The sequence below is a fragment of the Peromyscus leucopus genome, chromosome 1 (assembly GCF_004664715.2).
Source record: "Peromyscus leucopus breed LL Stock chromosome 1, UCI_PerLeu_2.1, whole genome shotgun sequence".
Lineage (NCBI taxonomy): Eukaryota > Metazoa > Chordata > Mammalia > Rodentia > Cricetidae > Peromyscus > Peromyscus leucopus.
In genome coordinates, this window is record NC_051063.1 from 50659362 (window position 1) to 50674081 (window position 14720).

General features: G+C 48.6%; 1 protein-coding gene across 2 annotated transcripts in view; it reads right to left on the minus strand.

Annotated features, from left to right (window-relative positions):
- LOC114706420 (dynamin binding protein) overlaps positions 1 to 14720 on the minus strand; it is a 105386-nt gene continuing 90666 nt past the window's right edge. For both annotated transcript variants that reach the window (XM_028888795.2, XM_037207089.1), the window contains 6 exons: positions 10051 to 10179; positions 8107 to 8439; positions 7559 to 7738; positions 5567 to 5765; positions 3008 to 3558; positions 1 to 1456 (listed from right to left, as the gene is read on the minus strand). In XM_028888795.2, coding sequence (XP_028744628.1) covers positions 1271 to 1456; positions 3008 to 3558; positions 5567 to 5765; positions 7559 to 7738; positions 8107 to 8439; positions 10051 to 10179 — 1578 coding nt within the window. In that variant the 3' untranslated portion in view covers positions 1 to 1270. The remainder of the gene's footprint in view (positions 1457 to 3007; positions 3559 to 5566; positions 5766 to 7558; positions 7739 to 8106; positions 8440 to 10050; positions 10180 to 14720) is intronic.

Genomic DNA, 14720 nt, shown 5'->3' on the forward strand with positions numbered 1-14720 from the left:
GCCAATAGAAATACTTTTATTTATAAAATAGCTACTTAAATATAAACATCTCTAAGTAAAAACACTTCATAAGAGGCCCCGACCAGTGGAGCAGAAGCTGTGGCTGGGGTGTCCACAGGCATGTCCTGATTCACCAGGATTTTAAGGCCGGATGGAGGAGCAGCGGCTGGAAGGGTGGTCCCGGCGGGCTCTCTATCTGGGGAAACCTGGAGTTTGAGAGCCGCGCCGAGACAAGTCTCGGGCCATTTCTTCACGCGAGGTCTGGTGAAGGCCTCCCAGCCCTGGGTGTGAGGTCTCATTAGGCACTTCAGCATCTGTTTGGCTTTGAATACTGTGAAGTATGGCAGTTGGTGGTGAGAAAGGAAAATTCTATTTCCAAGTCTGAGACAAGCTGCGTCCGTGGCCGCTGGTCCCACCTCCTTCAGATAAGCCACGACTGTCGTTGTGAGCGTGTGTGGGGCACAGATGGCAGCAAAGTGCTCGGTGGGAGAGAAAGGCATCGGCTTCCCCCAGGCTCGGCTGGCTGGAGATTACTGCAGAATGAATACTTTCCGGGGCCAGCTGGAGTGCTGACCCCGGGAGTCCTGGAAAGTGTCAGTTATTGTGTTCAGGGAGAAAGGTTAGGAACTGTCACACAGAGACCATATAAGGTTGATGAGTATCAGGGAGAGGCAGATGACCATGTCTGACAGGGAAAGAGAACCTTCCAGATGCAAGGTCAAAAGAAAAGGAGGACCATAAACGCCTAACAGAAGAGCAGTGAAAACAATAAGGTTAGCATTTCATGAACGAGGCGTCAGGAGCATGTCAGAGAGAAGGGGTGCCGGGCACTGGAGGTGTCTCAGACGTTTTGATGCACCAGGCTTTGACCTTGACAGAACCTTTACCTCGCATGGAGGCATGATGGCAGAGCTTGCTCCTCTTCCTCGCCGCTGACTGCTCAGTGGACCACGGAGGATGCAACAACCAGGGCACAAGCTTCCTGCAGGCAACACTGCTTTTCTGATCGGAGACTTCCCGTTTCCCAAAGCCGACGCCAGCACCTGGGCCGCTTCCTGTGGTCAGTGAATCATTGGCAAGCCCTGGGGTCCACTTCAAACTCTAGGGAGCATCAAGGTGTCCAACCCGATTGAGAACAAAGCTTATCTTGCACTCCACGACGTTATGGTAAGCAGTGTGGTGGGGCCTGTGCTCAGGAACGGGGGCCTGGAGCCCACCAGAACCTTTCAGCGGACTGAAAGTGAGCCAGGGAGGGTGGGGTAACCTGGGCTCAGGTGTACTCAGTTTTTCGGATATAATTGGAAGGGACATAGCCCTTCTTCCCGTTAACTTCAGCCAACCACCACTCTGTATTGCCTGTGACATCTTTAAACTCAAGGATCCTGAGTCTCTGATTGGCTGACACACTCAGTTCATTTGGGTTTCGTGCCTTGAAGGTGTAGACGGCAAAATAGACCTATGTGAGGGAGAGAGAGGATTAGGAACCTGCCTGCAACATGCTGTGAGGCCAACAGTCTGTACTGTGCCCACCGACCGACCACCCATGGGCCTCAAAGTGGAACTTCTTTCTTTTTTTGGTTTTTCATGACAGGGTTTCTCTGTGTAGCCCTGGCTGTCCTGGAATATTCTCTGTAGAGCAGGCTGGCCCCAAACTCAGAGATCCGCCTGCCTCTGCCTCCCAAGTGCTAGGATTAAAGACAGGCGCCACCACTGCCCGGCTGAAAGCTGACTTTAATTAATCTAATCTGATTTAGAGTTTAAAGAGCTACATATGGTTGGGTAGTCCATAATGAACAGGCAGAGGTAGGGGGAGTGCCCCCATCAGCAGGCCAGCCTAGGATACGTGGTGAGACCCTGTCTCAAAACCAACCCCCTCCTCACCCCTCTACCCCCCCATCCCACAATGCAGACTTTTCACTGTTTCAGAACAGCCTTAAAGAACAGCAGGAACCTTTGGTCAATATGGAAGATAGATAGGCTGGGAGGGAACCTTTCTATCCCCAATTCTGTACTCCTCCTAGAAATTCTCAATTAAGATAGCTCAGAGCACAGGGTTAGCCTGCTCTAAACCCTGGGCTCCATTCCCAGAACAGGAAAGAAAAACAAAACCCCGCACCAAACTAAAGTAATTATACGTGATTAATCTCAAAGCAAGAAAGGTCAATCTGTAAGTGCTGTAAAGAGGACACAGGGTACAGCATGGGGGTGTGGGATGCTCCTCGGTGATGGGAGAAGCCGTGAGGCCCCAGGGACCAGATACACACCCCAGGGCCATAGTTTCAGGACAGACAGGCTCAGGAGTTGATGAGGCTAGAACTGAGTTCCCTATCAGTAAGTCAGAAAATGCTGGAATACTTGCCCTAGGCTATTGGTAGAAAGAATCGCCTGCCACACAAAATCAAGCAGGCGCCACACTTGGCTGTGGCATGGAAGCGGAACTGGGAGATGGGAACTGGCTTTTGGAGTCCAGACTCCAGCCTCAGCAACACAGCACAGGCCACATCTCATGAGACTAACTCGGAAACCCACTGCTTTGTGAGCCTGGGCCACAAAGGTGCAGCCTCCAATCAATGTGGGGGACCAAAGTCTGTGACGGAAAGCCAATGCCTGGCTCTCAAGGCAGGAGCAGGCCATCCCAAAACAGGAAAAGCTGAACCAGCACTGACTTTCATTTCTAAATTCTAGAAATAGCTGGGTGGACAAAAAAAAAAAAAAGCCTGAATGGGTGGGTTAAACAGCAGCCCTGGTACGCACTGGAAGAATGCATAGGCTTGAAGAACAAACGCAGATTTCATCGTGGCATCTTTTAATGCCCAGTGACACAGCAGAAGGGTCCTGGGGATGGCTGGAAGCGTCTGTGGAAGCTGCAGGAGAGGGGGCTGCTCCCGAGGACAGCAGGGTTCTGGGGCATGGGACAGGCTAGAGTTCCAGCCCGGCTTGGCCCTCTCCTGAACTCCCTCCACATCTGGCCATGCTGTGGAGCCACCCGGGGGCGGGGTGTGCGTACCTGGTTGCCTTCCGTCTCACCGCCTCCAAGCCCTCTGTTTCTGTCTTCTGGAGTCGGATAGGCTCTTGTACTTCCTTTTATGGAGTCATTACCTTGCTCATGTCGCCCTGGTACAGAGTAACCGGCCACCTCTGGAAGCCTGGCGCTTCGCTGGCAGCCCCTCGGGGTTGAAGCAGGTTGGCTTATGTCTCGGGCGCCATCTGCAGAGTCCCCTGGCCTAAGCTGGCAGGTAGAGTCTGGGTCTGAAGAGCACCTGGAAGGTCCGGTTTCAGGACTCGTGGTGTTCAAGGCCACACTGGGAGTTCCCGGGTCACATTCCTTGAGTGAGGACGCGTCCTGGGGCTGCTTCTGGGGAAGTCCTGAGGTGAAGGACACAGTCATGCTGTTGGAGTTGAAGGTCAAGGTGTTGTTGCTGTTCTGCCGCTGCACCCGGGGGGAGGAGCTGCCGAGCTCCGACTCCGTGGAAGAGTGGCTGCCCACGGAGGCGTCGGAGTGGCTGCGCCGAGGATTGTAGGGCTTCAGGAAGGAGCTGTACACGAAGCCTTTGGTGACTGCAGAGGGAAAGACGTCAGTTAGACCTGCAGCAGAGGAGGGCCGAGGGCGGGGAACAAGGACTCCGTAAAGCATAGTATAAAAGCTAAGTCAGTGGGGCTGGACTGATGGCCGCTCTTCCAGGGGACCTGGGTTCGATGCCCAGCACCCACATGCCAGTCACAACCCTCCGTAACTCCAGGAGGTCCAACACCACCTTCTGGCCTCCACAGGCACCAGGCACATATGTGGTGCACAGATATGCACAGCCAAATTGCCATACTCATAATAAATTAAAAAAAGACAGCTAGAGCAAGGAAGACAAAACCAAATGCTTAGTGACGCAACAGCTTGCAACAGCCGACCCCAGAAGATGCCCCACACCCGCAGCTACCTTCCAGGTCATCCTTATGGCTGCACAACACTAAAGTGACAGGATGTCTGTGGACAATTGATAGGACAGCGAAAAGAACAAAACAAAACAAACCACATTTGTTTAAAAATAACTAATGACCAAAATTCAGTGGCTCACACTTGTGACCTCAGCACTCAGGAGACTGAAGCTGAAGGATTACTGCAAGTTCAAGGCCAGCCTTGTCACAAAGTGAGAACTTGCCTCAAAATAACAAGGCCAAAAACAAAGAGGAAACAAAAGCATCCCATTTGGCAATGGGCACAGAAGACAATGTATCAGGGATGCCCAGACCACGGAAGAGGAGACTTGGGTAAGCTCAGGTTCAATACACCGAGTCTGGCAAAGGCAGATTCAAGGCTGTCCTGGTACTGAGCCCCTCAGAAAGGCCATCTGCACCCGTCCCCTCCATACAGGAACCATCTTAGGGTCATGGAACGCTGTGCACTGCTGAGTACTCTAACACAGGACGCTGACCCTCGGGTCAAGTTCACAGCCCTGTCCAGTGTGGGCACGTCAACAAATCGCCTATGAGGCGACAGAGGGTTCTGGGCCACACATTTCAAACACAGAAACATCGCTCGTCATTAGAAAGAGAAATCTGAGGAGCACAGACTCTGGGCACGTAACTCGATGAGCGAGGAACATCTCCCTCATGGTTTCTTTTTAATTAAATGCTGGTATTTTAGTCTTATCACATTTTCCTTGTTTCTGTCCCAGGACTCTGCTCACAGAGGAATTTTGGCTTTCTAGAATAGAGGGACAATTCTGGGTCCCCACATGGCAGGCTGTCTTTGGACACAGCATGAGGGACGTCAGCAGCATGAGGTACATCATCCGGCTTTTTACATGGATCTGGAGTCTGAACTTTAAACCCCAGACCTGTAAAGTACTTCATCAACCTCCCCGGCCCAAAAGATGCTTTTAAAGAAACCCCTAAAGTGCTAAAAATTGGCCTATGCCCCCAAATTCTATCTAGAATACTTAGGCCAGGGGCTTTGGAACTCATAATTTTTTTGGTTTGAGGAATGTCGAATATTTATCTATTTCATAACCCTCCACAGCAAAATAGACAACAATTCCGCTTGGGAAAGGTAAGTTACAGCTACAAACCCTTCCTGCTGCTCTGTCCGGTTTGACAAGAGGACTCTGAAAGGGCCCTGTTTTCTAAACTTGCTGGATTTGGGAATTGTGGCAAAAAGGATTATACCAAAGTCCATAATCTTCCTCCAAAAAGAGAAAGAAAATGTGAGGTGTTTGATTTCAAATCCCTCTCTAAACGGCCCTGAAGTAGGAACATTATTACAGGGGACACTAACAAGTCACAGGCTTTTAATTCACTCACAGTTTACAGACGCGGAGGGCAGCTGCCTTGGTGACTTGGAAAAACATGGCAACAGTTTCAGGATAAATAGATAACAGAATCGTCTCTGAAAGTTGACCGGACAAAAGCAATCTGACGCAGGCAGCTTCACTATCAACCTGGGCACCACACCCTCTAGAAATCAGGACAATTCTAAAATTACCCCCCCCCCACACACACACACCTTAACCGAAGGCTCACATTCCTTTTTCCTCATTCAGAGTCACGTTCACCCACAGCCTGGAATCCTCACCTCCATTGTCGATGAGCCAGCGGTTCTGACTGCCCATGGGGTCTTTCTTTTTTATCACACCCACCAGGTCGCCTTCCAAAAGGGAGACATCCAAGTCCTGAGTAGCATTGAAGTTCCGTTCCACCTGGAAGAGCTTTTCAGGTGGGTACCTTGCCAGCAGGGAGGCCCTCAGCTCTTCTGACTGCAGCATGTAGCTCGGCTGAGGAACAGACCAAAAAAAACCCACTGTCACGCTTAGCCCAGGACCATAAGAACCCACTGTCCCCCAGCCCAGGACCATAAGAACCCACTGTCCCCCAGCACAGGACCATAAGACCCCCCACAGTCACCTTAGCAGTCATATGTAATCTCAGCCTGCCATCTCAGAAGTGAGGCACAACTCTCAGGCACCCAATTATCTACAAAAGACCCTTTCATAACCGAGTCAGGCTGTGTTAGGTAAAAATCGTGGTCCTTTAGGCAATGTTTTGATGTCTCTGAAGCCATGAGGCAAGCTAACACTCTTATTTTATGAAAATAAAAAATAAGATTAAAATGCTAAACAATCTAATACTGGGGCCGGGGGAGGGCAGCAGCCAGTAGCAGAGCACATTCTTAGCATGCACAAGGCCCTGGGTTCAATTGCTAGCAGCAAAATAAAATGAAATTTAAAATGCAAAAAAATAAATAAAATCCAAATACCAAGTATATCACTAGATCTTACATATTGTTGGATAAACCTAAATAGTGAGAATTAAATTAAAGGTAGAGGCTGGAGGGATAATTCAGAGGGCAAGGGAGCTCACTGCTCTTGTAGAAGACCCAGCATCCACGGCAGATGCTAGGCTCACAGCCATCTGAAACTGCAGCCCAGGGAATCCTGTGCCGCCTTCTGGACTCTACAGGCACCAACATACATAAACACGTAATCTAAAATAAAAAATCCTAAAAATGAAAACCTAGCGGGCGGTGGTGGCGCACACCTTTAATCCCAGCACTCAGGAGGCAGAGGCAGGCAGATCTCTGTGAGTTTGAGGCTAGCCTGGGCTACAGAGTGAGTTCCAGGACAGGCTCCAAAGCTACACAGAGAAAACCCTGTCTCAAAAAACCAAAAAAAAAAAAAAAAAAAAAAAGAAAAAGAAAACCTAAAGGTAAAAATAAATCCAGTTCTCCCTGTATTATAACTGACTGACTGTGGGATTCTATGGAGCAAATATCTAAGGAAGGAAGATCATGGGTCGGTCCTTCTGGCTAGGAGCCCACATGATCTGGTGTATCCTTTTTTTTTCAAGACAGGGTTTTTCTGTGTAGTTGTGGTACCTTTCCTGGATCTCGCTCCGTAGACCAGGCTGGCCTCGAACTCACAGAGATCTGCCTGGCTCTGCCTCCCGAGTGCTGGGATTAAAGGCGTGCACCCCTGCCGCCCAGCTGATCTGGTATATCTTACCGCTAATTTTAAAATATGAAAAAACTATGTTAAGAAACAAAACACCACAATTACTACTCCAGGTGAAAAAGCCATTAATAGTGTGGTTATGCTAACTTCCCTAATACATGACCCGACACAGGCCTGAATGACTCTCTAGTTCATTTCCCTTAATTAACCCATCATGTATTAATGCTTTACTAAGATCCAAGAATGATTTCAGAAGGCAACTTGAAATTCACATCAAGACTCCAGCTGGTCCCAGTCGGGTACCAGAGCCACATCAGTGATGCTCAGGAAATAGAGCCTGTGATGGAACAGGCCTGAAACAGGCCCGATAACCTCTTACTCTGCATTTATTATGAAAAGTCAAAACTCCCACTAAGCTGTCCATATGCAGAAGCACACCAGACTCTTCCATATTAATAACGTCTATCTGCACAGTGCTTACGTGCTGGGCAACCCCACACATTAACTCATTTAAATCTGGTATCAACTACCATCTGGGTTAGAGATGATGAAGTGGCATGCTTAGATGCCGGGTGTGTATCTATCGGTCCTGGGAGCCACATCAGGTACCTACTCACCATGCCAAGGAGGGACTTCCGGGACGACTGGCGGTCTGTGGTTTTCCTCTCAAAGGGCTTCCTGGGAGCGGGGAGGGACTCGGGGAAGAAGGTGAAGACCTGAAGCTGCTGTAGAACCCGGCTGTGCTCCTCATGGAAGATGGTGATCAAGTTGCCTTCTCGGTCAGTGGCTCTCAGGAGCTGCAGACCATAGGGAGTCCAAACAGGAAGAAGAACACACAGATGAAAGGTCCCTGGGCCTGGCAGTCTTCAGAGCCAACTACTCACTACAGTCAGCTGTACTTGGCTGCGTTAGGTACCAAAATGGCAGCCGATGCAAGAGACAAGGAGCTCGGTCACTGCCTGTGAGCCAACCCATCTAGAAATGGCTCAAGATGGAAAGAGATGATTGAACAACCTCAGACTTCAAGACACCGAGAACGGACAAAGAGTCTCTGGTGGGCAGGACCTAACGACTCGACCAAGACTAGAAAGCATCAGCTGTACTGCACAGCTGACTGGGCGCCAGCAGCAGGGAGGACTCACCGCCAGCAGGGGGGAGGACTCACCGACAGCAGGGGCTGCAGCTGCTCCAGGGCCCGCTGCACGAAGTCACAGTGGGCTTCGGCGTAGCCGTGGATGCAGTTGGTGAAGAGGGCCTGGGCGTACTGCTGGAACTTGGGCAGCTCGTCCAGCAGCTGGGCGTTCAGGGCCTCGTAGTTGTTGCGGGCCGACTGCAGCTCCTCCAGAGTCTTCTTGTCCTTCAGCTTCTCCGCCCGCTCAGTGCAGTTGTAGAAGTCCAGCAGCTTGTCGAAGCGCTTCTGCACCAGCTTGTGGGGCCCCGTGAACATGCTCAACAACTGGTTTAAGGGATTGATGACGAGCCGCTCGGTCCTCTCCTTCTGTAGGGACAAAGACATGTCGCTGGTTGGTACCTCATTTTGTCTCCAAAGCACTTTACAGTTGATCTGATCATGTTTTTTGTTTTTGTTTTTATTTATTTATTTATTTATTTTGAGACAGGGTTTCTCTGTGAAACAGTCCTGGAACTCAGAGATCCGCCTGCCTCTGCCTCCCGAGTGCTGGGATTAAAGGCGTGCGCCACCACCGCCCAGCGATTTGGCCATGTCTTATACCCTCTTTGCTCTAGGGCCCAAGGTGATCCTGTGCAGACCCACAGCCGTGCCCTACTGTGCTTCACCTGGCAATTCTCACAACCGGACCCTTGCCAGCCAGGCTCCCCCCGTTAGCTTCTTTGCTGATGAATAGTGAAGTATGCCTCAGTATGATGTGTGATTGGTCTATGTGGCTACCCCATGACATGCACTGGTCTACACAGCTTGATTTTTAACTGCAGATGAGTCCTGAAGTCTGGGATTACACCCTCTCACTTATTTTGAAGTCATCACTGCATGGTAATGCCCACTTTACTTTTCAGAGGGTTTTTCTCTTATTCCTTCTAGAAAGACAGACAATGAGGGTATGCCGTTAAACACATAAACATGTATGTAAGCACTCAGCAGTGTGTTATCTGCATGTGTGCAGGAGCGTGTGTGTGCAGATGTCAGAGGACACCCTTGGTGTCGTGCTCAGGGGCCGTTTACCTAATTTCTGAGAAGGGGTCTCTTGCTGTCCTGAATACACCAGTAAGCTTGGCTGGCCGGCCAGTGAGCCACCTGTCCCTGCCTCCCCAGTGCTGAGATGACAAGCATGTGCCACCACACCTGCTCTCTTTTAACAAGAACACTGGAGCTACAACTGAGGTCCTCAGGCCAGGCATGGTGGTGGCATGTGCCTTTGGGAGGAAGAGGCAGGAGGATCTCTGTGGGTTTGAGGTCAGCTTGATCTACAGAGTGAGATCCAGGACAGCCAGGGCTCCACAGAGAAACCCTGTTTTGAAAAACCAAAAACAAACAACCACAACACAAGTGCTTGGATCCTCAGCTCTTTGCCAGCTGGGCCGCCCCAGCCCAGTAGCACGTTACTAAAGGGATTTTCTGCAGGCGCCCCTGGAAGTTTCCCAGTGTGCACACCGCCCGCTTTAGCCCTACTCGGCCTGCAGAGAGTCCAACAAACCCTAACCCCGCACGGTCTACTGGCCATCAAATGACTGCACTCCTCTTTGGAAGTTCCCCAGCAATCTGCCTGCGGAACTTTCTCTAAAAAGCCACTTACTGTATGAAAACCTACTTGATGATATTTTAACTGCAAAAGGACTATTTAGGAATAATTTGTTTTGAGATCAGAATGCTCAGTGACTATGCCAGACTGAATTTCCTAGCTTCTCTCCACAGTTTACCCTCGGAAAGGAAGAACCTAAGTTATGGGAAACCCCAGAACACTTACAGGTCCTCCTACCGTCCCTCCACTGGTCACACTCTATCTTAAACTCAGATGTGGCACACAAAAGCTTGTGACTCTGGCCTCTGTGGAAGGGACTTCTGTGGGAGCTGCCTTTTGAGGGGACCCTAGGAAAGGAGGCAAGCCTTGAAAGGGGCTGGACAGTCACTTACAAAATGTGTGAAGAGCTGGTCACTGATGTGGCGATGCACCTTCTCAAACTGCTCCAGGTCGTGGTGGCCCCTCTCCATGCACAGATCCCACATGCTCATGGCGGCCACCACTTTCACACATGCAGACTCCTGGAGCCGTGGGAAAGACATGAGTGAAAATACGAAGAACTTTCTGGTCTTCAACAGTCACCCTGAGCAGTAGCTTGTCCTGCAACCTCCCCTCTCTCCTGTAATATTTTCACTTTGAAATAAGCATGCCTTTATAAATGATGTTTGGGGCACAGAGACAGGATCTGCGGTTATGGAAAAACTGGTGAATTTATCAGTTTAGTGTTTTTCTATACCCCAGTAGGAGAAAGTTATTTTTTTGTTATTGTTTAAGTTTTAAAAAAAAGCAGGCCAGTGATGCCGCACACCTTTAATCCCAGGGGTTGGGAGCAGGTGGATCTCTGAGTTTGAGGCTAGCCTGGTCTACAGAGAGAGTTCCAGGGTAGCCAGGGCTACACAGAGAAACCCTGCCTTTAAAAATACAAAGACAAATAAAGATTAAAAAAAAAATGTACATGTATGTGCACATGGGCCCCTGTGGAGCCTGGAGGAGGACATTATCCCCGGAAGCAGGAGTCACAGATGGTGAGTCACCGATGTGGGTGCTGGGAATCAAACTTAAGTTCTTCAGAATGGACCTGAAAGAGCTTTTCTCTCTTTGATTAGGGAGTCTTCACGAATGTGTGTGTCATTCCTGAGTGGGAGCCACGCTAATCTTGTCTGTATTGTCCTGATTTTAAGTATATGAGCTGTCAGACCAAGTACCCAAGAGGTTCTTAATTCACCGTAAGTAAGTCAACTCGGAACCAGAGGATTCCTGCAGGATTAATGAGCAATCCCTCCCTGCTCAAGTCTTGGCTCACACTGTCCCTTCCCGAGGTCTGCTGCTTCAACCTCCCTCTTGACAGCCTGTCGCTCCCCGCCCCCCCCACTCTGGCTCTGCTGACGGCTTCCACTCTCCTCAGAATCTTCCCATCACTACTGCGGCCTCTGTCAGATGATGTGGTCCTCTAAGCCTTGTTCGTGTCTCCTTGTCCACGCCCACTGAGATGTGAGCTCCAAGAAGATCTGTTGTGTTTGCTGGCTCAATTACCACGTGCTGACGAAGTGAACCCCACAGGAGAGGGCCCTGACCCACCATGACTATTTCTGAGTCCTCAGCTAGACTGTCTACTTGGCACAGTGACTGACGTTTTAAGTTTGGGGAATGCCTACTGTATTGATATTAATGCAGATGAAATCCAAATACTTAAAATCTCCATGAGTACATTTCAAAGATCAACAAAAATCCCCTTAGCAAAAACCATCTTAAAATCTTAAAATCACATGCATATGGGGAGTCTGATATTTAAAAAAGCCTATACTTTGTCAGCAGGATAAACTGAAAAGAATCCCCAACTCTTCTCTAGAGAACTAATGCCAACGGTGATGGTTTTCTCATTTCCTCTTAAAGAAATAGCTGTTCACAGGGTGTGGGGGTGCAAATCTGCAATCCCAGCATTCAAGAGTTAGAAGTGGGAGGAGCAGGAGTTCATGGTTATCCTTGGCTACATAGTGAGTCTGAGGCTAGCCTGGACTACCTAAGATTTACAAACAAAACTCTTGTGAAGCCCCACATGCGATGAACACAGGAAGTGCTCGGCCAGCGAGCCTCCACACACGAGCTGCCGGCTCTAGCGGTCTACGGCTGCTGGGAAGGACCTTTCAACAGGGACAGAGGTGTCCCATGCATGTCTCCTAACCTGCACTGCGGTCAGAGCCACACCACCCATCAGTCAAACGACTGTGAGTTAGATAGGCCCTGCCTTATCCCTTTGCCACTTTCTACTGGAAAAAAAAATTGAGACAGGCTTGTGCTGCGGCCCATCTGGCGTCAAACCACAGCAATCCCTCTGTCTCAGCCTCCTGAGACTGGGAGAACACACCATGCTCACCTTACCCTTTGTTCTTTTATATTAAACATTTTTTTTTCAAATCAAGAAATCTCTTTGAAAGGAAACAATACTCACTTATGGGAGAATACAGCAGACACCCTACAGTGCCTACACACAGTGTTCTAATCAAGAGAATTCCAAGAAAAACAGCAAGGACCCAGGCCCACGTGACCGCCTGGTGCCTTTAGCTCCTCCTGTTCCCTAGGGTTCTTGGGGTCCCGACAGCTCTACTTTACAAGGTGAAAGTTAAGATGGCTGATCATGGTGCTCACACCTGAAATCCCAATACTCAGAAGAGGGAAGAAGAATCAAAAGTTCAAAGCCAGGGCTGGAGAGATGGCCCGGGGGCTCAGAGCACTTGCTGCTCTTCCAGAGGACTGAGTTCAGTTCCTAGCCCCTGTGTGGGGTGGCTCACAACGGCCTGTAACTCCATCTCCAGAGGATCTGGCATCCTTGGCAGGCACCCGCATGTATGTGTGCACATACCCCCACACAGGCACACAAATAAAAAACAAGTCTTCAAAAAATGTCTAATTCCATCTTACAATACATAGACACAGCCAAATTCAGAAGGGCGCCTCCATAGCTCTATAACCTTTGTTCTGCCCACCTTTCGTTATCCCAGCCCCCAACTACGGCAGGCATTCCCTGGGAACCCACCAGCCAAGCCTGCCAGAGAAGCAGGTAGGCGAGCTTCAGATCTTCTCTCTCCCTTCTCCAAATCCAATCCCCCTGTCTCATCCCCAGCTCTGTTGCAGACTACCTGCTGTGGCCTCTCTTCAACACCCCACCACACCCCCCTTCACAGGGGATTAAATAGATCCTGGTGGAACACTCTACTGTCCTTCTCTCCTGTGGATCCCCACTGCTCCCCTCCTAGTCCATCCACAATCCAAAGTATCAGCTCTCAATACCTAGGAACACACTGAAACCAGAACCCCCAGGGGTCACACCCAGCAGGATCCCAGAAACATTTCCTACCAGGCAACAGCCTCCTAAGAACCAGAGAGGGCAACAGAAACCAAGGAACAAAACACCCACCCAACAAAGACAAGACCAGATATCAGCCTCTAGAATTACAATCATCCCAAATCCGGATGCCTAGATCCCAGCCCACACTACTATATGCAGTAAAACTTTCAATCACAAGATGGAGAAAGAAAGGCATTCCAAGACAAAACTCATATAAGCAGTCAATATCTACAAATACAGAAAGTGCTAGAAGGAAAACTTCAACTGGAAGAGGTTAACCACAACCAAGAAAACACAGGGAATAAGTAATCTCAGGCCAGCAAATCAAAATGGGTTGGGGGGAACACACCACAAGAATAAAATAACAGGAGTCAACAAACACTGCTCATTTACAGCTCTCAACGTCGATGGTCTCAACTCCCCAATGAAAAGACACAGACTAACAGAATGGATTCGAAAACAGGGTCTACCCTTCTACTGCAGCCCAGAAATACACCTCAACATCAAAACAGACATCACCTCAGGGTAAACGGATGGAAAAAGATCCAAGCAAATGGGCCTAAGAAGCAAGCTGGTGCAGCCATTTTAATATTTGACAAAACAGACTTCAAACCAAAACTAATCAGAAGAGATAGGGAAGGACACTAGATTCTCATCCCAGGAAAAACCCAAGAGGGCATTACAATTCTTAACATCTATGCACTAAACACAAGGGCACCCACGTTAATAAAGGGAACACTACTACAGCTTAAATCACATGTTGACCCTCACACACTGATAGTGGGAGCTTCAATACCCCACTCTCACCAGGGGACAGGTCATCCAGACAGAACTAAAAAGAGAAATACTGCAGCTAACCGATGTCATAAACCAAATGACCTAACAGATATTTACAGGACATTTCAACTAAAAATAAAAGAATATAACTTCTCAGCAGCTCATGGAACTTTCTCCAAATTGACCACATAATCAGATACAAAGCAAGTCTCAACAGCTACAAGAAAATTGAAAAAAAAACAAAAACAAAAAACCTACATCCTTTCTGACCATGGATTAAAGCTAGATTTCAACAACTACAGAAACAGAAAGCCCACAAACTCCTAGAAACTGAACAACTCTCTACTGAATGAAAAATGAAAACATAACATCCCCAAACTTATGGGACACATGAAAGAGGTGCTAAGAGGCAAGTTCATAGCACTAAGTGCTTACATAAAGAAATTGGAGAATTCTCATGCTAGTAACATAGCACATGGGAAAGATCTAGAACAAAAAGAAGTCACACCCAAAACGAGTAGGCAGCAAGAAACAATCAAACTCAACGCTGAAATCAATAAAACAGAAACAAACAAACAAATAAAAAACAGTGCAAAGAATAAATGAAACCAACAAAGAGTTGGTTCTTTGAGAAAATCAGTAAGATTGATTGACAAACCCGTATCCAAATTAGCTAGAAGGCAGAGACTATCCAAATTAACAAAAGTAGAAATGAAAAGGGGGATATAACAGACACCAAGGAAATCCAAAAACTCCTAAGAACAGAATTTAAAACCCTATACTCTACTGAATTGGAAAATCTAAAAGAAATGGATAATTTTCTTTTTCTTTTTTCTTTTTTGGTTTTTCGAGACAGGGTTTCTCTGTGTAGCTTTGCGCCTTTTCCTGGAACTCACTTGGTAGCCCAGGCTGGCCTCGAACTCACAGAGATCCGCCTGG